The sequence below is a fragment of the Podarcis cretensis genome, assembly GCF_951804945.1.
Source record: "Podarcis cretensis genome assembly, chromosome: 12".
NCBI classification, from domain to species: domain Eukaryota; kingdom Metazoa; phylum Chordata; class Lepidosauria; order Squamata; family Lacertidae; genus Podarcis; species Podarcis cretensis.
The window spans coordinates 11,491,870-11,515,889 of record NC_137181.1 but is presented as its reverse complement, the minus strand read 5'-3'; the positions used below and the strand labels follow the sequence as shown (position 1 = coordinate 11,515,889).

General features: G+C 41.5%; 1 protein-coding gene across 12 annotated transcripts in view; it reads left to right on the top strand.

Moving 5' to 3' along the window:
• The window catches only part of KMT2C (lysine methyltransferase 2C), a 159,582-nt gene that overhangs the window by 121,328 nt on the left and 14,234 nt on the right, over positions 1 to 24,020 (top strand). For 9 of the 12 annotated variants that reach the window (XM_079996275.1, XM_079996277.1, XM_079996273.1 and 6 more), the window contains 16 exons: positions 825 to 963; positions 1,199 to 1,413; positions 1,682 to 1,755; positions 2,605 to 2,787; positions 3,754 to 5,745; positions 6,456 to 6,760; positions 7,575 to 9,340; positions 10,911 to 11,022; positions 11,792 to 11,870; positions 12,308 to 12,371; positions 13,032 to 13,264; positions 14,874 to 16,556; positions 18,709 to 18,921; positions 21,374 to 21,538; positions 23,096 to 23,237; positions 23,676 to 23,823. In XM_079996275.1, the coding sequence (XP_079852401.1) occupies positions 825 to 963; positions 1,199 to 1,413; positions 1,682 to 1,755; positions 2,605 to 2,787; positions 3,754 to 5,745; positions 6,456 to 6,760; positions 7,575 to 9,340; positions 10,911 to 11,022; positions 11,792 to 11,870; positions 12,308 to 12,371; positions 13,032 to 13,264; positions 14,874 to 16,556; positions 18,709 to 18,921; positions 21,374 to 21,538; positions 23,096 to 23,237; positions 23,676 to 23,823 (7,513 nt within the window). The remainder of the gene's footprint in view (positions 1 to 824; positions 964 to 1,198; positions 1,414 to 1,681; positions 1,756 to 2,604; positions 2,788 to 3,753; positions 5,746 to 6,455; positions 6,761 to 7,574; positions 9,341 to 10,910; positions 11,023 to 11,791; positions 11,871 to 12,307; positions 12,372 to 13,031; positions 13,265 to 14,873; positions 16,557 to 18,708; positions 18,922 to 21,373; positions 21,539 to 23,095; positions 23,238 to 23,675; positions 23,824 to 24,020) is intronic. The other 3 variants (XM_079996271.1, XM_079996270.1, XM_079996274.1) reach the window with 3 other exon arrangements.

Sequence of the window (24,020 nt, the reverse complement as noted above, 5' to 3'; positions counted from 1 at the left end):
GTAGTGAACAATCTGTGGCCTGGCGGCTGCGTCCAACCCTCTGGTTAGAGCAGGGCCACTCTTCCTTTCTCTACCAAGTTGTATGTGTACGTGTGAGAGAGAGGTAGAAAGAGGGAAAAAAAGGTGGCAGAGAACATTCTTCAGTGCTGCAAATTCCATCCACTTTTGTCTCTTCTCTTCCCTGCCCCACAGTCGCTCAGCTCCTGGCAAATTCTCCCTGAAGAAAGGTATCCCTTGACAGATTCCCTGCCCCCACTACTTCATTGGTTCCCACCCCTGTACCCAAGGATGCTTGGCCAACATCTTTTCAGCTCCTCCTGTCTCCAGCCAAGGAATAAGGATCATTATATGTTCCTGAAACCAAACATTGTCTTCTGTACAGCATCCCAGAACCCAGAAAACAATGCCAAAACAAGGCTTTAGTCTGCAAAATAGCATGATGTGTGAGGTAGAGTTATTTGAGCTTAGTCCCTGGATGTTATCTTCTTTCAAAGTCTTCAAAACAGAGTAAAATTTTTGAATGTTTAATATTTGGTGTATGCAGAAAATGTCCCTTCAAATGGTCTAGTTTAGTACTGTGAAATAGTGAAGCAGAGTTTTAGTTTGCTTTTCACATGCAAAGTACTACTATTACATTTTATTTTTCCTGAGTATTGGCTTTCAGATAGTAATCAGATTTTTAATTATGATATTTTAGATTGTTCAAGTTATTGTGCTTTATGGTATTGTGAGCCACCTTGGGTGGGCTATGCCCTAAAAAGCCTGTATGTAAATAAATTACCATAAATAAATATTATTTGTGTTTTCAACTTTTCTTTATAAAGGAGAGAATGCATTTTCAAGAGTTCCACTTATAAATGGCCTAATTGGACCAAGCCCCCATCTCCCTCATACAACTTTGGTTCCGGGAGGAGGTATAGGCTCATTTTCTACAATAGCACAGCCACCATACACAGACACAAGGTGAGTAAAATGGAATAATTTGATATATCCCCTACTTCAGCGTAGCTATAATGATATTCATTGAACCTATAATGATGCTAACGAGTTGGGCTCTCTGATTTCTCTTCTTCCCGGGTTTTAGAGTAACCAAAATTATTAATAATTTTGAGGTGTTACTAATTTGTGTGTGTTTGTTGGAATAATGTATTTCCGTGTACTGAAATGAACAAATCCCTATTTTGCTTTGCTTTGCCAGGGATAAGAATACAGCATTTAATGCGGTGATGAATGATCCCACCAGTTCTTGGGTTCCGTCTGCTACACCACTGGATGGTGAAGGTGATACCATGTCTAATGCGCAGAGAAGCACTCTTAAGTGGGAAAAGGAAGAAGCACTTGGTGAAATGGCAACTGTAGCACCTGTTTTGTACACAAATATCAATTTTCCAAATCTAAAGGAGGAGTTCCCAGGTTTGTTATAAATTGTAAAATCACAAAATTGGAAGGAACCTTAAAAGTAATCTTATCTAATCCAACCTCTTGCCAGTACAGGAAGTCCACTGAGTTAAACCTTGCATTACAAATCTGTTAGGCACCAATCTTATTTCATAAAGTTCAGCTTTTCTGAATTCTGAAAAAGGCAACAGTTTCATGTTTACTGTTTACTGATGCATTGATGATATTCCTAATCAATGCAGAATAACAAAATCTTACTCCTTTTTCTCCTCTGCATTCTCAGATTGGACTACAAGAGTGAAGCAAATTGCTAAATTGTGGAGGAAAGCAAGCTCACAAGAAAGAGCTCCATATGTGGTAATGAGTATTTGCCATTTTTGTTGAAACAGAAAAAAATGTTATGTCTCTGATTTCCATTAATTAGTCTAAAAGTATTTTAAGTTTTAAAACTGCTATAAAGCACACTGCTTCTGCAAAGTGCATTTTACATACATGAATTTCAGTTAGTTTTCTTAATTTACTTTTTATGGATTTGGGCTTAATTTCTTCTGACTGCTCTTTTGCATCTCTAAAAACCTAGTGTTGAATTTACATACTAAACTTTTTAAAAAACTGACAGGATGATTTGATCCTCTGGAAAAGTAAAGATCATGAACATCACCCGGAAATTAATTCCTATAGCTGTTTTTAAATGATTAAACTGATTATATTATTAACCGAAGTGATGTATGTTGTTTTTTTTAAAAAAAAATTCCTATTTGCTCTGTTTAGTGCTTACAGTGGTTAGCTGGATTTCAGATATTGTCCCAATTCTCTTCATATGTTTCATGAAATAGTGAAGCTGCTGTTGGTGCAAAACACATGGATAGGACTCTTTTTCTTGTACTGTTTTCAATGTGTTTGTGTGTGTGTTTGTTTTGCTAACTGCACCTTTGATATGACATAGGTGCATTAACCTTACTTTGTGTGTCTAGGAAGATTAGTAGTTCACAGGTACCATAAGACTCTTTGTTTTTGCTACAACAAACAAACATGGCTACCTCTCTGGAAATGTAACCGAGGGTGTCCTAGTTTCCTATTTCCTATGTGAAATTTATTCAAACCCTGTAAACCGTTTGTGGGTTTTGTGTTGGTAATAAAGAATGGCATTACTTCCAATATCAGTCTAAACAAGTCTAAAAAATTACATGTGTGCTTGTTTTGCAGCAAAAAGCCCGAGATAATAGAGCTGCCTTACGGATCAACAAAGTGCAGATGTCTAATGATTCCATGAAAAGGCAGCAGCAGCAGGATAGCATTGATCCAAGCTCTCGTATTGACACTGAACTCTTTAAGGACCCATTAAAGCAGAGGGAATCAGAGCATGAGCAAGAGTGGAAATTTAGACAGGTGTGTTGCATTTGGTCTTTGATTCCCCCTTTTGTCTAGTACAGCTGTAGAAAGAGCTGCCCTTAATTAACATCAGATGTATATGGGCTGTGTACAGCAAGTATAGGTAGCCTTTGAAGTGTCGTCTGCATAATCCTAGCACCTTAACTGAGAATTCTCAATTTGAAGTAACAAAAAGTGGGGCTTAAATTAAACTTCCTCCATTTGCTACCGTTTTGTGACTGGCTCCATCCCTGTACCTCCTCTATGTAGACTGGTAGGTCTCAGTAAGTTTTAGGCCCTCAAATTGGTCCTGTGGTTAGAAAGTTTAAGAAGCCCCCTATACTGCAAATGCCTGAAGAACTCAAAGCCATTTCATAGTTCAGCTTCTCGGTGAGGCACCACATGTGTAGAAGGTAATTCTCAGGTCATGAGCATTTGTAGAGGCTACTCGTAACTATTACAAATGAATGAAGGATTATTTCCACATGGTGTTTCACAAGAAAGTTAGCAGGTTTCCCCCCACTAGTGAAAAAAAATGTCATTTTGATAGTCAGTGCATTTAGCATATACAGATCAATGTATTGTGAGTTGCATGCTATGTTAGCTCATGTGCCAAGCCACCATAGGGATAATTTTGTGTGACATAAGAAACTCAAAATAGGACCTTTAAAAATAAAGTTCATGAGCCTCTGGTACTTTCACCTTGGATGGAATGTCCAAGAAAGTTATACAGTGTCCCTGTATCTTTTAACAGAGGTTGTCTGTCTTCTTCAAATTTAAGTATATATTCTCAGAGATCTGCACGTTTGATATTAGTCATCTGGAAGCCTGCATAAATAATATACATATTAGAAATAATTGGCCCCATATCCTTAATTTGTTGGAACTTTTCAAATGACCTTAAAACGTGCTTATGGGTTCTTTACTATTGTTTGATTACCTGATAGTTATAATTCAACCTGGTTTTTTCCCTTCCTAAAACAGCAAATGCGTCAGAAAAGTAAACAGCAAGCTAAAATTGAAGCAACTCAGAAACTTGAGCAAGTGAAAAATGAGCAGCAGCAACAGCAGCAACTGCAACAACAACTTGGGTCACAGCAACTTTTGAACCATTCAGGTTCAGACACACCTAGTAGTGGGATTCAAAGTCCTTTAACCCCTCAGACTGGCAATGGAAGTATGTCTCCTGCACAACAGACATTATATACAAAACAGGTTCCTGGTACCCCTACTTCTACACCTTCTGATGTTTTCTTAAAGCCACAGGCCCCACCTCCACCTGCAACACCAAATAGAATGCCTGTTCAAGATGCACATTGCCAGGCACCATCACAACAGATGTTTCCTCCTTGCTCCTCTGCCAGACCACCTTCTCCTGTTGACCCTTATGCAAAAATGGTGGGGACACCTAGGCCACCACCTGTTAACCAAAATCAAAACTTTGTCAGAATAAATTCTGTTACATCAGTAGATATCTGTCCACCCCCTTCACCCTTATCCAGGCCAGCTCAGGCATCTGAATCAACAGGGAGCAGGCCATCACCTGTCAGAGATTCATGTTCTTTGTCTCCAGTCAACAGTGACCCTTATGCAAAAGCTCCAGATACACCCAGGCCTACAATGGGAACGGAACCTTTCTCCAAACCTTTGGGAATATCAAGATCACCTTTAATTGCAGAACAACCAGGGAAAGCATCTTTATCAGTGGCAAACAGTGACCCATTTGCTAAACCACCTCCCAGAACAGATTCGTTTCCTAGGCCCCGGATGTCTCCTGCTGACTCATATGCACGCCCACCATTGACTCCCATTCCTGCTGTTGAGGGAAGTCCTGGCCCATTTAAAACTCCAATGCGCCCAACTCAGTCCCCACAAGATCCATATGCTTCAATGCCACCAACCCCACGGCGCATGTCTGTGGACCCCTATGAACGGCCTGTTTTGACACCAAAGCCAGTAGATAGCTTTTCACACAATCCATCTAATGACCCATATAGTCAGCCTCCTCTGACTCCACATCCAGCAATAAAAGAGACTTTTGCCCACCCACAAAGAGTAGTGCGAAACCAGGGTGATACTTTTTCTCAGTCTGGAACTATTTCAAGGGCAGTTGCTCAGGACCCTTATGCCCAGCCTCCGGGTACCCCTCGGCCTGTCGCAGATCCCTACGCCCAGCCTCCGGGTACTCCTCGGCCTGTCGCAGACCCCTACGCCCAGCCTCCGGGTACCCCTCGGCCTGTCGCAGATCCCTACGCCCAGCCTCCGGGTACTCCTCGGCCAGTTGCAGACCCTTACGCCCAGCCTCCGGGTACTCCTCGGCCAGTTGCAGACCCCTATGCCCAGCCTCCGGGTACTCCTCGCCCCACTGCTGTTGACCCATACATGCATCAGCCACTCACACCAAGACCTGCACAGACTGGAGACTTATTTGCTCAGGTTTCAGCAAATCAAAGGCATTCTGATCCATATGCCCAACCTCCAGGTACACCAAGGCCGGTTAGTAGTGATCCATATTCTCAACCACCAGCAACACCAAGGCCTGGAATTCCAGAACCTTACAGTAGACCAGCCCTAATGTCAAATCGTGATCCTTATCTGCAGGCATCACAGAACAGGACCTTACCTGGGACATTTGTAAGGCCATCAGATCCGTGTTCTCAGCCTCCAAAGCTATTGGGACCTGCTGTGACAGATTCTTTTAGCCATGCTTCAACAGCACCACCTTGTGATCCTTATGATCAACCTCCAATGACTCCAAGACCTCAGTCAGAAACTTTTGGAACCGCTCAGCTTCCCCACGATGTTGCAGATCAGCCAAGATCTGGATCAGAGGGGAATTTGGGCTCATCTGCAAACTCTTCCATGAGCTTGCAGGGAAAACAGTTCCCCCAAGCTTCTTCTGGCCCAGTACCAACAGCTGGAGCAACAAATACGCCGACCACAATGTCTCAGGCAGATGCAGAAAAAATAAGACAAGTGAGTTTACTGTTGTTGAATAACGTGCTTGTGAAAACTATGAGATGCCAGAGTTGATGGAACTTATCAATAGCTTTTAGAAACATAGTGGCTGTGTTGGATCAGTAAATCGTTTTTTTTTTATACTATAAGATGCAGGTATTTTGTATTCTGTGGCAGTAGTCTTATCATCAGTATCAGGCCTTTAACACTGTCTGTATCCTAGTGAAACCACTTCAGGGTTTAGTGGTGACTACAAAGCCCTGAACAACATAGAACCGAGATACCTGAAGGAACACATATTCCTTTATTTTTCTTCCTCAGCTTTAAGAACTTCCAGGGAAGCCCTTCGGCTTGTCCCATCTCTTGAGGGGTACTCAGTTACATAAAATAGGATCTTCTCAGTGGTGACACCCCAATTGTAGAATAATCTCCCCCTCGAGATAATGGCTGGTGCGGACATTGTTTAGTGTTTTTAGCACCAGCCCAAAAGCTCATCTCTTCCTTCAGGCTTCTGATGCAGAGAGGGGAACTGATTTTGTGGTATTAATGCTGGAAGGAGATATGTGTTACTTATGTGCTTTTTCTATGTTCTTCTAATATTTTATTTACTGTTTGTTCTGTTTTCATGTTTCATTATGTATATAACCTGTCCTGGGATCGCTTGCTGATGAAGGGTGGGATAAGAATGAAATAAATAAAGGAGCTGAATTGTTTTTGTTCCCTGTCAGCGCCAGAAATTACGTGAGATTATTCTGCAGCAGCAACAACAAAAGAAGAATGCAATCCGTCAAGAGAAAATGCCACAAGAGCCTACCACAGCACCTCATGCAGGATCTACTCAACCATGGCAGCAGCAAGAAAATCTGAACCAGATTTTTAACAGACCTCCTCCTCCGTATCCTGGGAATATTAGGTCAGCCATTGTCCCTCCCAGCGGACTGAGGTTCACAGGATTTCCCATCGATGGGCAGTTTAATAGACCCCAATTTCCAGGAGATATGGGTGGAATGGCAATGAGACCTCATGGAATTAGGTATACTTCTTAATTACTTCATCATAAAATATGTCGTCATTTAATAAATTTGTGGGTTCTTTATCTATATGTTTTAAGTGTTGCTTATATTAAGTGACCCTTTAAAAATGTTCCGGTTTAAAATTATATCTGAATGTAATGCTGCACATACATTAAAGGCTACACTCAATCACTTTAAATTGAATTCATGACCCTTTTATCGAACCTGCTGAACATTTGCTTTTCTGTGGAAAAACACTGAAGCAGGGGCAAAAATATGTAACCTCTTCAAGTAAGTGATCTTGTTTAGTATCCTTAATTTCAAAATTGTTCTACAAGTAGGTTTAAATTCTTTAGTGCAAAATATATGACAGAACAAAGGTATGTTCCGGGCAGTAATGAGGCTCTATTGAGACTGTAGGTTTAAGGGCAGACTATAAATAATGTATTGCAAACTTGTATTTCCTTATCGCAGTAAATGCTTGTTTAGCCCAGATAATACATGGATTAGCCTGAAACTTGATTTTTTTCACTTGTTTTTCTTGATTATTTCAGTAGTTATGTAAATTGCCTTAATTTAAACCAGTCCAGTCTGTTTTGACACCTACTCTGGATTTCATCAAAATATGAAGATAAGCAATGTATTGCTACTTTAGATGTAATGAACATCTAGTCCAATAATTTGTTTCAGTAACAGCCAGTCATAATGTAAATAGGCTGGCAAAGGTGTCACTTCAATTTATTCAAAAGATATAATATCCCACAAAATTGATTTGTTGTGTAAACTTTCTACAATGTGCAATCCAAGTCAACCAAATATTTCCCCCCCCCCCAGATTTGGTTTTTCTGGAGGTGGTCATGGTCCTCCACCATGTCAAGAACGTTTCCTTGGGCCTCCCCAGCAAATGCAACGTGCTGGAGTTCCACCACAACTCAGAAGATCAATTGACATGCCTAGACTCCCTAACAAGCCACAAATGGGCAACCCTATTGGACTCTCACAGCATTTCCCACCACAAGGTATTCAGGTTCAACAGCACAACATCATGGGGCAGGCATTTATTGAGCTCTGTCACAGAGCACCCGAAGGCAGGCCAAGACTTCCTTTTAATTCCTCATCAGCTGTTACAAATACAGTCCCCCAGCATCAACAACATACAGGATTTGTACCTAGACAGGACTGTCAAGGCCCAAGACACCTAGAGCCCACAAGACGTAATTCTCAAAGCCTAAACAATCCATTGCATGTGGCAACGGGTTTGGAGCATTTACCGCCAGGTCAGCAAGCTATAGTGAATCCCAACCACCCACCTGTATTAGTCATGTGTTCTTTAGGTCATCCACCAGTTAATGATGCTTTTTCAGGAGGTTCTTTGCCAACAACAACACCTACTGAGGCAGCAAGTGACTTACAGATTCCCAACCAACCCACTGATGGATTAGAAGAAAAGCTTGATCCTGATGACTCCTCTGTAAAAGATTTAGATGTCAAGGACCTTGAGGGTGTTGAGGTTAAAGATTTAGTTGACGAGGACCTTGAAAATCTAAATCTAGACCCAGAAGATGGCAAAGGAGATGAACTGGACACATTAGATAATCTTGAAACAAATGATCGCCACCTTGATTACCTCCTAAGATCAGGTGAATTTGACATAATTGCCTACACTGATCCAGACCACGATTTGGGTGACAAAAAAGGTATGTTTAGTGAGGAGCTAGATCTTAATGTCCCCATAGATGAAATACAAGGCAAAGCAGAAGATACTCAGCAAAAGCATCAGGATGAGAAAGCTGCCACTCCTGCAGCATCGTCTCCTCAGAAAAAAACTGCTGAAGTCAGTGAAATTAAAACAGAAGTTATGTCTCCAAACACGTTAGAAGAAACTAAATCTGAAAGTGAAAAAAGAGATGTAAGTGTGGCATCCTCTGGCGCTCAGTTTATGACTGAAACAGAGTTACATGATGGAGAGGCAACATCTGTGATGCCCCGTAATGTGGAATTACCTGGCAAAACAAATATGAATGAGGAAATCACTGTGCCCAGCCCAGATACTGTTCCGGGCCCTGCTCCAACATCAGCTCAAGGTTCTTGCAATATCTCTGGATCCACTCCTGTTCTTACAAGTTTGTTAGCTAATGAGAATTCAGAAAACCCTGATGTCGGGCCTCTGGGCTCTCCGCCTAATCCACAGCCAGCAGCACAAATCAACCCTGTTTCAAGTATGCCACAAACTTTAATGACATCTGCTGGTCAAACCATGGAAAATGTTCCACAAGTAAGCCATAACTTCTCACAAGGGACAGCGGTAAATCCAGCCTTTATTCCTGGCCAGACAGCTAATAGCTTTGGGGCAGTGCAGCCTGGTAATCAAACTGTGCCTGCTGTAAATCGACCCGGCCCCAGTGGTATGCCTGGGCCACAGCCGATGATGATTCCACAAACATTAGCCCAGCAGCAAAATCGAGAGAGGCCTCTTCTGCTAGAAGAACAGCCTCTTCTGCTGCAAGATCTTTTGGATCAAGAAAGGCAAGAGCAGCAGCAGCAGCGACAGATGCAAGCCATGATTCGCCAGCGTTCAGAGCCATTTTTCCCCAACATTGGTATGTCTTTGTTTTTTCTTTGATAATGCTAAGTGCGATAGAAACCAACAACCATATACCGTATTTTTCTGTGTATAACACCCCCCGTGTATAAGACGCACCCTATTTTGGGCGACTCAAAATTAAGAAAATACACTCAGCACTATCCATGTATAACATGACCCCAATTTTTAAATTTTATTTTAACATAAAAAACCTAGTCTTACACATGGTAAAGTACGGTATGAATACTCAGAATGTCCACCATTTGATAAAATTTATTATCTCTATTGTGTTTTCTAATTTGTTTAATCTGTATGTAGAAAAAAAGAAAATAGAAATTGGAATAGGTCCGAGAGGTTTTCTGTTGCTGCAGGGAAAGTGTGTATTCGGAATCCAATAGACATAGCTTGCTGAGCAGCTGAAAGTGTGGATTGTAGAAGCTGAAATATTCATCTGGTGCCTAGCTTGAAACAATGCTGTCAACTTCAATTGAATTTTGGAGGTGGGGGGCTGCCAGTCCATTTTTACTGGCCCTCCTAGTTTAGGAAGGAGGAATATTAGTGGGAATTTGAGTGAGAAGTAAAGGCGAAGGGAATAATTTGGGACAAGGTGCAGCATATAAAGTGTCTTCCACAAGGGGAAGAGCAAATATGTTTCTTCATTCTGCCCAACTCTGTTTATGTTCTTTATTTGCATATGCATTCAAGTGTGTGTGTGTGTGTGTGTGTGTGTGTTTCTGTTCAAGTGGATTGGGCAAGTAGGTGCAGATCAGTTACTCTGCCACTCCTTACAACCACATTCCCCAGTGGTATATTCTGTTTCTAAACTCCAGTTGATATGTTAATATTCTTATTGTCATTGTATATTCTTTGTTTTGGATTCAGAGCATGGTATAACATGCTCTGCAGGTGTGAGAATGGCAAAAACTTACCTTTGCTATTCTCATAAGGCCAAGAATGTCATGTTAGCAAGTCAGTTAGGGAGAGATCACTGCTCCAGCTCTCACTTCAATTTATTGAAATTTGTATAAATTGTGAGCTTACTCAGTTGAAGCAAGCCAGTAAAAGGAAATCTTTGATGAAAGACTCTGTCATGAAGGTGACAGGTAGAGTAAAAACCTCAAAACAAATACAAGGGTGGGTGAAAGCAATCTACACAGTCCATTACCAGGCATCCCTCCCTCTCTCCCTCCAGCAATATGGTTACTTCTCTTGCAAACAAGGTATTATGCTGCTGGCACTAGCTCAGAGCTGGTATAAAGAGGGAAAATGGCACCTAAGAGAACTGCTTCGGTCTAAAACATTCTCTATGATGCCCATCAGCATTCTAGCATCAATCTATTAGAGTCACCCTGTCTTAATATAGTTTGAACCAATTATTAAGTGTGAATTTCTAAAAGATCTATAGTAACCACAGTAAATTGCCTTTAAAAATAATTAAAACACCACTGGACCAAGTTTTTCTGTCATAATTATGAAACTTAAAAATGAGCCTCAACAGGTTAGCAATGGTGAACAAATGATATGCTTATCCACACTGGCTATTTTATATAAGAAATACTTATTCTTCTTAAATTTTGGTTTCATAGATTTTGATGCAATCACTGACCCTATAATGAAAGCGAAAATGGTGGCTCTGAAAGGGATCAATAAAGTAATGGCACAGAACAATATGGGCATGCCACAAATGGTCATGAACAGGTAGGCAAAGATTGTGACTATTTTAGCTTCTCTTAGATATCAGCATGAGTTTCTGCTCACTGAAATTTCAGGTTATTCTGATAGCTGTTACCTTCCTTGGGAGATTAAAGGTAAAGGTAAAGGTACCCCTGCCCGTACGGGCCAGTCTTGACAGACTCTGGGGTTGTGCGCCCATCTCACTTAAGAGGCCAGGGGCCAGCGCTGTCCGGAGACACTTCCGGGTCACGTGGCCAGCGTGACATCGCTGCTCTGGCCAGAGCCAGAGCCGCACACGGAAACGCCGTTTACCTTCCCGCTGGTAAGCGGTCCCTATTTATCTACTTGCACCCGGAGGTGCTTTCGAACTGCTAGGTTGGCAGGCGCTGGGACCGAGCAGCGGGAGCGCACCCCGCCGCAGGGATTCGAACCGCCGACCTTTCGATCGGCAAGTCCTAGACGCTGAGGCTTTAACCCACAGCGCCACCTGCGTCCCTCCTTGGGAGATTAGCAAAGTAAATTTTAGCGTTAATTTTACCATTAATCATTAATTTCCTATTTTGTGATTCATGTCATACACACCAACAGCTGTTTTCCTCTGCACATAGCAATAACTCTGTGGTATGCAGAAAAGGGCAGGGGCTGGGAAGGTGAAGCAGCAGACTGTGCATGCCCAGGAGCACACTGTTTCCCTTCTGAGATTAGTTTATATCAAAATCTCATATTATTAACACTTCATTAATTTTAGCTGTAAAAAAAAATACAAAATGTGATTTTATTTACCCATTACTAGATTTGCCTTTATGGGTCAAGCAGTGCCAGGAGTACCAAGTGGTGAAAGCCAGAATCTTGTCCAGCAAGCAATCACACAGGTAACGTGTCCTGAAATTTGAAGTAAAGCAGATTTTCGTAAGTGGAATTGTGGTCTAAAAGCTGATGTGCTATAATAGATAGAGTATTCAGACAAACCTGCATCCACAGCCACTAATGTTTTCATGAGTTGAGTAAGTCTCTGGATTGAAATCCTAGACATTTGAATTGTTGTCCTTACCTGAGATGAGCAGGTGAGTTGCACTGTTACACCTTATTGCAATGATCGTCTCTTTGTCAAGGAGCTCATCATCCCACAAGGGAAGCAGGATGTTTTCTGGACTGGGTCCATAAGTATGCCACAACCTATAACCCAAACCCAGTAGCAGCAGCCTCTTGGCCACGTGTTGAATGTAGCAGATTCCCATTCCTCACAGCTTCAGAGCAACTGTAAAACAGAATTTTGTTTAACACACTCTGTTTCCCCCCCACTTTCAAGGATGGAAACCTGACACCGCAGATGTCTAGGCCCAACCCTCCAAATTTTGGTCCTGGTTTTGTAAGTAAGTATAGAACTCTCATAAACTGATATTAGACTTTGAAGCCAACTCCATGGGCACATATTATATTTCAGAATACACACAGCTTATTTACAAGCCTTTTCAAAGATAATAATTGAATTATGACACAATTAACTGAAATATTCTGAGCCAGTGCATAGTAAGCTTTTGAAATGTGACAACTATCGAACTTATAAAAAGTGGAAAAACCAGTTGCAGAAACATCTCAGAATAACTAGCATTGATTAGATGATAATATTAGGGTAATAATGACTAACCTGACATTCATTTTCATATGTATTTTATATAAACTTATTTTTTAAAAGGGGGGAAAAGATTTTGTAGCCCCATTGTCAGTTTCAAAGGGGTAGCACTTGATTTCTTGGTTAGGGTAAGAAAAGATTGGCCTTAAATTCTGCCTTGAAGGATGTTAATGCATACTTGCATGCTCCAGATTTTGTTGATGCTTTACATCCTCTTTTCTTATTTTATTCAAAATAATTTATTTTTTCTCTATTACAAAAAGAGAAAGGTGTTAATACTTGGTGTGGGGGGCTGATATGAAAGAAAATCCCTTCTTTTTGAAATCAGTTTGAAAATGAGATTTGTGAAAGTTTGCAAAACCCATGGTAAGAAAATTGATTTGTTGTGTTTTATCCTTAGATGATTCACACAGAAAGCAATATGAAGAATGGCTACAAGAAACACAGCAGCTTCTTCAGATGCAGCAGAAATTCCTTGAAGAACAAATTGGAGCACACAGAAAATCAAAAAAGGCACTATCTGCAAAACAGCGCACTGCAAAGAAAGCTGGTCGAGAATTCCCAGAGGAAGATGCGGAGCAGCTCAAGCATGTTACTGAGCAGCAGAGTATGGTTCAAAAACAACTTGAACAGGTGAGAGTTTATCAATAACTAAATTGCAAGTGTTCCAATAGCAACAATTTTAAAACTGGCAGAAAAGGTGGTAGCAATTTTTTATAAAGAAACAAAAATATAAGATTCAGAGCCACATAAGTATTTTTAGATTTTCACATACTCCTGAATTATTGTCCCCTGTCAAAGCTATCATTTTTGAACAGGTTAGAGCAGGTTGTGGTATTCCCAAAATTTAAACCTGGTCTAGTCTAACCTTTGACTTGATTTTGGGACAAAAATGGTCTTGGCTGCCCAGGTGCCTCGCCTGTGCCACAGAGCAGACAGAACAAATGCAACCATGTTGTTTCTCCTGGACCTCTCAGCAACATTTGATACCATCATCTATAGTACTCTTCTGGATAGCCTCTCTGGAATGAACTTGAAGATATGGTGGATTGGGCCTTTTCTGGAGAGGCGGATCTAGCAGATGCTGCTGAAAGACTTCTGTTTCCCTGTGCTTTTAACATTCACATGGAGTCAGTGAGAGAGGTTATCCAGAGGTTTGGGATGAGTGTAAATAGGTAAATATGAATACATGGGTATAGAGAAAAGCATAGCACACAGCTTTACCTTGCTTTCCCATTTACTACCAGGGAGGTGGTAGAAATCCTGAACAGGTGTCTGCAGGCAGTTCTGGAATGGCAAACAAGCTGAAACATAATCCAGCTAAGATGGTACATTGATCCGGATGCTGGTTTTTAACTGGCTATGAATGGAGTTGCACTCTTTCTGAAGAGTCAGGTCTGCAGTTCAGGGGTTTTCTTGAACCCACTTTAGGTGTTCATAATGGGGCTTAAATAACCACACATAGTAGGGAGAGCATGAATAAACACAAGAACTCTGTCCCCATCTCCATTGCCCTCCACATGTTCAAGGGTAACTATCTTTAGCAGTGAAGCCTCCTTTACTTGTGGAGACTCCTACTCATTTTGGGACCCAGATTTTCTAGTTGCCCATGAGCTGGGGGCAGGGGGAGTGGAGCTACATTAATGTAATATAGTATAATACATACCAAATTAACAGAGTCAATCAAATTTATTGTGGCATAAGGTTTCATGGACTAGAGTTCACTTTATCACAGGCATGAAGTGTTAGCCTCAGTTGAGAGTAGGCATATTAATCTATATTTCCTCTTGGCTAGCAGGGCTTGTTTGTTGGGTGACGGCTCCACCTAACATACCATCCCTGCTAAGCCACAGGAAATCTACACTTCAGGCGGGTCAGTTGTTCTGTTTTCCTTCAGCTAGCAGGGATGGTATGTTAGGTAGAGCCATAACCCAACATACCAGCCCTGCTAAGCTGAAAGAAATCTACCCTTCAGGTGCACCAGTCGTTCTTTTCTTTGCAGCTCAAATGTAGACAATATAAGGAAAAAGAGTGAATTTATATATCACAGAAATGAATATCAGTTAACTAATTAAAAAAAATATATTAAAGAAAGTTTGTAAAATGTTGTGCCCAGTATTTTCTTAAATATTTTTCCATTGCTTATATGTATTAAGGTTTGTTTTTTCGCAGAAGTCTCCAGCTTAAGAAACAGAAAATGTACTTTTATGGGACATCACTTAATAACATGCTTACATTGTAGATACGAAAGCAACAGAAAGAGCATGCAGAACTCATTGAAGAATATCGGATTAAACAGCAACAATGTGGAATGGGACCCCATGCAATGATGCCAGGTATGCCTGCTCAGCCTGCAATGGTCCCAGGAGGATCTCCACCAGCAGTGGGTCAGCAGAGTTTCCCAATGGTATCTCAACAGCTTCAGCATCAACAGCATGCCATAGTTGTTCCTGGACAACCCAATCCACCCAGAATGCCAAGTTTGCCTGGATGGCAACCGCCCAGTGCTGCTTCAGCACACATCCCACACAGTGTACCAAGAATGCAGCCACCAATGGCACAGTTGCCGGTGAATCCTGTTACTCCCACTTCTGTGTCAGCTCCTAGCTCAAATGTGCAGTCAGGGCCACCACCACGTGTAGAGTTCGATGACAACAACCCATTTAGTGAAAGCTTTCAAGAGCGTGAGCGAAAGGAGCGTTTGCGAGAGCAGCAGGAAAGGCAACGAATTCAGCTTATGCAGGAGGTGGATCGGCAGAGAGCTCTGCAGCAGAAAATGGAAATGGAACAGCACAGTACAATGGGCTCGGAATTAAATGCCAGAACTTCTTTGCCTCAAATACCGTTCTTCAATTCAGACCTACCTTGTGATTTCATGCGGCCTTCACGGCCTCTTCAGCAATCTCCACAGCATCAACAGCAGCAGTTGGGACCCATTATGCAGCAAGGACCTCTAAACTCCCCACCTGCTTCCAGCTTTCCGCAGTGTAGTGAGCGGCAGCCAGTGGGATCTTCCTCCTTTGTACCCGATCCTGCCCCACTTCCAGACGGAAGTCCCCCTTTCCATTCTGTGAAGCAGCCACGTGGAAGCTTTTCACAGTACCAGGTTCGGCCTCAGTTTGCCACTGGTCTGCCTGGAGTTTCTCCTGGAACTGGCAGTGGTCCCCCCTGTGGTCAGGACGCCATGCCCCATGGAACAAACTTTCCTGGAACAAGTCAGTCTCTCATCCAGTTGTATTCCGATATCATTCCAGAGGAGAAGGGCAAAAAGAAAAGAACCAGAAAGAAGAAGAAAGAGGACGATGCTGAGTCAGTAAATACCCCATCAACCCCACATTCAGATATAACTGCACCCCCAACTCCAGTTGTTTCAGATGCTGTCTCCACCCCAACAGTTGGCACGCCTGGTGAACTTCCACGGCATCCAGGAGAATCGGAGGCAGAGGAGCTGCCAGGCTCATCACCTCCAGATGCTGCAGAGAGTCAGTCTTCCTTAGAATTGAAAAGTCAGCTCTCCAGTACTGATTTGCCACAAAACATATTGCCTGAGCAGCCAGGCATGAACCAGGAGACAGACAAGGACAAGACAGAGGCTTCTATGAGCATTCAGGAAATTAATCAGGAAAAGACAAGCGCTGATCAATGCCCTAGTGAGGCTGAGCCCAAGATGGAGAATGAAAATGGCATTAAAGTGGAAGAGGAGAAAGCTACTGTGCAGCCTTCCCCTTCTTTGCAGAATCAGGCACAACCTGACAGCATTCCAGCAGCAAAAGGGGAATCAGGGAATGAACTCCTCAAACACTTGCTTAAGAACAAAAAATCCGCCTCTCTTTTCAAGCAGAAAGCAGAAAGCAGCTTACAGTCAGAAGAGAGTGCTAAGGAGAGCAAATTCGTGGGGAAACGGGATCCGATGGAAGGCAGCATGGTAACCAATTTTTATTATTAACATCCAAACTTAGAGGGTATTGGAAATGATGCAGCATTGTGTATTTATTGTAAATTTATTGTAAATTTAAAATAGCCCAGCCGCTAAGGATATGCCCTTAAAGAAAAACAAAGGCAGTACTGGTTGAACATGTTCCTCCTTCACGATGTTCTGTATATGGGCTTTCACCCCCTCTAGAGGTCATCAAGTAAAGCAGGAAATGGAGAAGCATGATTCAAAGGCAAACTCCACAGCCTTTGAATACATAGCTGCAGCATCCCAGCCTTTACCCGTGACAAATATACAGGGCTACTCGCAAGCAACTGTTTTAGTGAATATCCAGTTTAGATGTGAGGAGAAGCTTAAGATTGTATGGAAAATTATAAACCTCAGTTTTCCTTTGACGTGCTGGATTATGGTCCCTGAACAGATACTATCATAAAGCAGCCATTTGTTTAAATTAGATAAGGAATGGCAAAAGTTCTTGTATTTTTGATTTTAAGGTTTTTTTAGCACTTGAGTCACACACTTACTCAAAATAAGTTAGTTTGAGCACAGTAATAAACTAGTGATATTCATTGATGAAGATATTCTGCACCTTAGAAAGAATAACTATAGTCATGCTGAACACTGAATAATATATTTTGTCAGCCAATTTAGTAATTCATAGCTAACATATCTTCTAGGGAGTCACTCTCTTGTGCTTCCCAGAGGGAAACCTGCTGTTGTGAACTGATAATTGCACAATATTCTTAAAAACTGGATAAAACCAGTGCTTGGAAGGTTTTGCTGCCATTAGCACTCTGTTTTTGTGTGTAAATAAATTATACTGATAATTTTTAAATGGCTTTTGTATTCAAACTTAAAAGCTATAATTTTTAATGACAGTGATTCTTGGTTTGACATTATTGGAATCTAAGATCAGAGAGCTTATTTGTGTCTGTGAAATATTACTGTAGAATGCTGGAGTTCTAATTTCATTAGGTGTGTATGCTTTGTCATTATTGCAGCCTGTCAAGAGACTCTGGACATTGTTAAGCAAAACAACATGTTAACAAAAATACTAGGGCAGGAAGGAATCACATAGAAAGGGTGGCATTTCTCTAGCATGGGTGCAATTATATACTTCTAAACTTCTGTTTCTCTTCACCCTTCTAAAATCATTAATGCCACTGGTAATTGTAGTGCTTTCTTTTTATTGTTGTTTAGCTTTTTCTAAAAGTGAGGGGGGTGTCTGTACCTCATGAATTATGATTTCTGCATGTTTTCCATATATTTAACATTTAAATTTAGGCAGTAACAAAAAAGCATTCAAACCTATACATAAAATAGGAAGAAAAATATCTGCAACATTTGTGAGTCTCTGTCCACTTTCTCCTTCAGTACTGCTCTTTTAAGAGCCAGGGTAGGATGGGTATTGCCAAAAGGAAAGGGAGATGTGAAATTGATAAGCTATGTTTCAGGAGCCTTTAACCTTGCACCTGGGACAAAGACCCCCACCAGTATTCCTGCTAGGAACTACTGTAAGCAGAGCTACAGCAAGGCTATATGAGTATGCAGATTTAAGTGATTGTGCGACATTGGCATCCAATAGACCAGTCCTCTCCCTTTCCTCATATCAGACCCCTTCTTGAAAGCTGAAGGGAAGCAGGCTGGGTGCCTGATTAAGGAGTGCTGAGGAGATAGCAAAGATATATGGAGGCAGAAAAAAGCAGGTGGTTTGGAAAGTCGCTTTAGAGTAAGCAGGAGCCAAAGTAATGAAAGGTGTAGCAATATCAGCTTGGGGCCCAGGAAATGAGGAAGGAAGGCAGTGTTTAAAGGGAGTAGCTGAGGTGACAAAGCATAAGGGAAAGGGGCAGGTGAATTAGCAGACAGTTTTAAAGATATGGTGAAAGCTTGGGATTTTAGAGACACGGATTGGCAAAACCTCCTTGGAACAGGGGAGGAAAGATTCACTTGCCTCCATGCTCATTTTCATAGTCGTGTTCTTACCATTTGGTGGGTGTCTTGCTTGTTATAGATAATAAACTAATAAAGTAATGCCAAATGTATAGTAGCATTATATGTTGCTTTTTACAAATACAAAACAAAATGTTCAACTAAGTGATTTGAACTGATATATCTTTATCATTTCCCTCCCACCCCCCATAAGCAATCATTAGGGAATCCATTGCAGGGTACATTTGGATGTGGTAACAGCCAGCTTCAGAGAGCAGATTTAGGACATGAAATGAAAAAACAACGAAATAAACGAGCTCAGAGGGCGGGTGAGAAGGCAGCACCTCGATCTAAGAAGAGAAAAAAAGAGGAAGAGGAAAAGCATGCTATTTATCCTAACACTGAAACATTTATGCAGTTAAAACAGGTGAGCACTGAAGGGGTAAAGAACTTAAAAGACTGAAGATATATTATGTCACTGACTATACTGAGCAAGGTGGTTACATCCAGCACCATAATGTTTAGGGGTGTTTTAGTATGCTTGTTTATTCACAGTAGTTAATAATCTAGAAATACACGTATTTACATTTTTAAGTGCACTTAATATTTGCCTACAATCCGCATCTAGATTTATTGTGATGCATGATGGTGCTGACATATTTGACTTGTTGCCCCCTGCAATATAATGTCAGTGTTTTAGGGATTGCTTAGGGAGTGTTGATGAAAGAATGCAGCCAGGATCATGGAGAAGAAAGCAAGGAGACTGAGAAATGGCAAAGTGAAAGACGCTTGGTAAAGGCATAGGGCTAATGCATAAAAGACGAAGAAAGTGTCTGTTGGAAAGGTAGGTAAAAATAATAAGGCTTGGAGGTGAGACAGAAGAGGCAGAACTATTGCAACCTTCCAAATCATCAAGAAAACATCTTTTTTTTTATTTTACGCAATAAGCTTTTAAAACAATGTGTTTGTTGTTCATTTATTATTAATAGAAGGTTGGGAAACAGTTGCAGTGCTCCACGGTTGGAGAGCCACTGTCCTGATGGTGTTAGTTTATTTTATTTGAGAGCAAAGTCTGCGAGCAAAAATGTATTGGTAAAGCCTGCTTACCTCATGGGAAGAGTGCATGAAAGGATGTAATTCCATACCTTAACCTGAGTCAGCAATGTGATGCAGCAGCAAAAAAGCTAAAGCAATTCAGAAGTATAGTGTCTAGATCAAGGGAGGTAGTAGCACCAATCTATTCTGCCTTGGTCAGTCCCCCAGTTCTGGACGCCACAATTTAAGAAGGATATTGACAATCTGGAATGTGTGCAGGACAACCAAAATTATCAAGGGTCTGGGGACCAAGCCTTATGATGAACAGTTGGAGTTGGGTATGTTTAGCTTGGAGGAGACTAAAAGGAGATATGATAGTCATCAAATATCAGAATGGCTGTCACGGGGAAGGTGGAGGAAGCTTGTTTTCTTCTGCTTTGAAGGGTAGGAGACAAATCAATGCTTGGGCTACTGCAATGCGCTCTAAGTGGCGCTACCTTTGAAGGTGACTCGGACACTGCAATTAGTCCAGAATGTGGCAGCCATACTGGTGACTGGGAGTGGCCGCCGAGACCATATAATGTTCCTGACAGATCTGCATTGGCTCCCAGTATGTTTCCAAGCACAATTCAAAGTGTTGGTGCTGACCTTTAAAGCCCTCAATGGCCTCAGTCCTTATACCTGAAGGAGCATCTCCACCCCCATCGTTCAACCCAGACACTGAGGTCCAGCGCCAAGGGCCTTCTGGTGGCTCCCTCACTGCTAGAAGTGAGGTTACAGGGAACCAGGAAGAGGGCCTTCTCGGTAGTGGCGCCTTCCATCCCATCAGATGTCAAGGCAATAAGCAGCTATCTTACTTTTAAAAGACATCTGAAGGCAGCCCTGTTTAGGGAAGTTTTTAATGTTTAATGCTGTACTGTGTTTTTAATATTCGGTTGGGAGCCGCCCAAAGTGGCTAGGAGAACCCAGTCAGATGGGTGGGGTATAAATAAATTATTATTATTATTATTATTATTATTATTATTATTATTATTATTTTCAAATTACAAGAAAAGAGATTCTGACTAAGCATTAGGAAGAACTCTGTTCAACCATGGAATGGACTATCTTGGAAGGTGGTGGACTCTCCTTCACTGGAGGTTTTTAAATAGAGGTTGGATGGCAGTCTATCAGGGATTCCTTTAGCTGTGATTCCTGTATTGCAGAAAGTTGGACTAGGTGACCTTTGAGTTCCTTCCAACTCTACATTTCTGTGATTCTGTCTGAAGTCCTTTATGTAAAGGACTTGAAGGACTAACCTCAAGGCTAGTGTTCAATAAATGAGTTTTTAAAAAACCTTGGGTGCTGACCTTTAAAGCCCTAAACGGCCTCGGTCCAGTATATCTGAAGGAGCGTCTCCACCCCCATCGTTCTGCCCGGACACTGAGGTCCAGCACCGAGGGCCTTCCGGCGGTTCCCTTACTGCGAGAAGCCAAGTTACAGGGAACCAGGCAGAGGGCCTTCTCGGTAGTGGCACCCACCCTGTGGAACGCTCTCCCATCAGATGTCAAAGAACAACAACTACCAGGCTTTTAGAAGACATCTGAAGACAGCCCTGTTCAGGGAAGCTTTTAATGTTTGATGTATTTTAATATTCTTTTGGAAGCCGCCCAGAATGGCTGGGGAAGTCCAGCCAGATGGGCGGGGTATAAATAATAAATAAATTATTATTATTATTATTATTATTATTATTATTATTATTATTACTAATGGTTACAGTCATCTTAGTGTAATTGAGTGGAAATTTACACTTCATTGTTGCATATTGCTAGTGAAAAATAATTACTACTCATCTTTTCCTACAGCAACTCTCTTTGCTGCCTCTAATGGAGCCGATAATTGGAGTGAGTTTTGCCCACTTTCTTCCTTATGGCAGTGGCCATCTGAATAGTGGAAATCGCCTTTTGGGAAGCTTTGGTAGTGCAACGCTTGACGGGGTATCAGATTACTATTCTCAGCTAATCTACAAGGTGTATTTTTTTTTCTACATAGATTCTCCAAATGTTCTATACGAAACAAAACATTGGGATCCAGCAGTAGTTATACTATGGTGTTTCATGAGACATGCTGGATTTTAAAAGATTTCGTTTTTCTTGTTCTCTCATTGCCAACTTTATTATTGTTCTTCCTCACTGGAAAGTGGTGAGGCAAATTCTGCTTCTGCAACGGGACTTCCCCTCCCACACTGGCAGACATGGGGGGGTGGGGGGCGCAGTTCTTATGCACAAGTGGAAGTCTACTGCCATAGTGGAACCACGGCATTGGATGTGACCCATTACTCACACTGTAAATATTTTTTATTCTATAACTATCTTTTCAAACTGATGCAATTGTGAAAGTTGTAATCCTAACCTTTAAAGTTTCTTTTTAAACAAAATTCCCAGTGCAATGCAAACACCAAATAATTTGAAAGGACTGTTAATTTGAAGTATAGTGTCTGTCCTTCCTTTCTTGTATGTATCACTCCATTTATTAGAGACAGAAAATTGCCTTAAACTGAGTCAGACCATTGGTCCATCTAGCTCAGCACTGTATACACTGAGTGCCAATGGTGCTCCAGGGTTTCAGACAGGGGACGTTCCCAGAGAGAAGATGCCATAAATTGAAATGTAAAGCAGATGCTCTACCACAGGCTTCCTCCAACTCGGCCCTCCAGATGTTTTTGGCCTACAACTCCCATGATCCCTAGCTAGCAGGACCAGTGGTCAGGGATGATGGGAATTGTAGTCTCAAAAACATCTGGAGGACCGAGTTTGAGGAAGCCTTTAGATAGGTGGTGACTGATGAGAGGATCTCCTTGGCTATGATACATCAGCTTAGCACAAACAGATGAGCATGTGGGCTCCCATAGAGGGGATTGTGGTTGCTTTGCTCCCGACTGGTCCTTCTGTTGTTCTGCTACCCTGCACTGAACGAAGGCCTGGTTTTACTTAGTGTGTCATCCAAACCCAGGCTTATGGTTACGTTTTCCTGAACAAACTGTGAGCCATAAACCATGGAGCAAATCTTGCTTACTGCTTGTAGTTAGTCTGGAGAGAGATAAACCACAAGCCCAGCTGCAGATGACAGGCTAAGGCCAAGCCATGGCTTAGCTCATTGCAGTGCTGCAGCAGAATGAGGGTTTTTTTGTTCTTCCCCAGCCAATCTTCTTGTCCAGAACCCACACGCATGTGTTTATGCTAAGCCGTGGTTCAGCTTAGTGTGATGTGTGAACCAAGCCAGCCACCTCAGTTCAGGCATAACTTCAAACATGACCTGCAAATTATGGCTTGCATTTGCCATGCAAAATCGAAGTTGATCAAATATATTATTCTTCCAGATTTATTCTCATGGCACCAAACCAGGTTTTGTGTTGCATCTGAACCAAGCCAGTGTGACTGGTAGATAAACAGGTGCATTATGTATGTGCAGTTGTAAAATAAAAATTATGTACATTCTGTTGGACCTTTTGTACGTAAGATACATAACTTATCACGTACCAGATAAACTTGCTGAAAGCTAACTTTAAATTATTTCCTCTTTTGCAGCAGAATAACTTGAGTAACCCTCCCACTCCTCCGGCCTCCCTCCCTCCTACACCTCCACCTGTCACTTGCCAAAAAATGGTAAATGGATTTGCAACCACTGAAGAACTTGCTACAAAGGCTGGAATGCTTGGAGGGCATGATGGTAAGTTTTCACATGTATGCCAGAATATACATTTTCAGTTTTCAGATTGTCTGAAAACCATTTACTTCCTTTTTTCAGATTTGAAATCCACTTTACAGCAGAATGTTTTGACTTTTTGTTATCATTTCTCACAAAATTTATAGGAACAACTTTGATGAACATTTTGTGCATATTCTGTGCTTACATAATGTATACATGGCCAGTATAGATAGCTATATTGTTGGTCCTCATAAAGTGGGCATGAGCTTCCCTCATCCTTTCATTTGTATGAGAATGCTGCAGATTTTCACAACTTCGGCTACTGACTGAAAGTCTAATTAAATGTAAAACAAAAGAAGTATAGGTTGAAGTTAGGATCCATTTTTCGATTCCCCGTCCCCTTTTATAGGTCACTGAATATTTGGGTCATTTGTTTTTTCTGTTCTTGCTGCATTTCAGTTACCAAAGCTCTGGGACCGAAGCAGTTTCAGCTGCCTTTCAGACCACAGGATGATCTGTTAGCCAGAGCCATGGCTCAGGGTCCTAAAAGTGTGGATGTTCCTGCTTCTCTTCCAACCCCACCTCATAACAATCATGAAGAGCTGAGGTAGATATTTTCTCTAATTATTTTTATTTTTAGCTTTGTGTTGGATATCTGTTATCTTAGGTGCTCCATGATGCTGCTAAATTCTAAATAACCATGTTACTCAGAAGTAAGTCCTATTGAATTCAGGTAAATTGGATCATACATGGCCGATGGTCATCCAACCTCTGCTTAAAAACTTCAAACAATGGAGAGTCCTC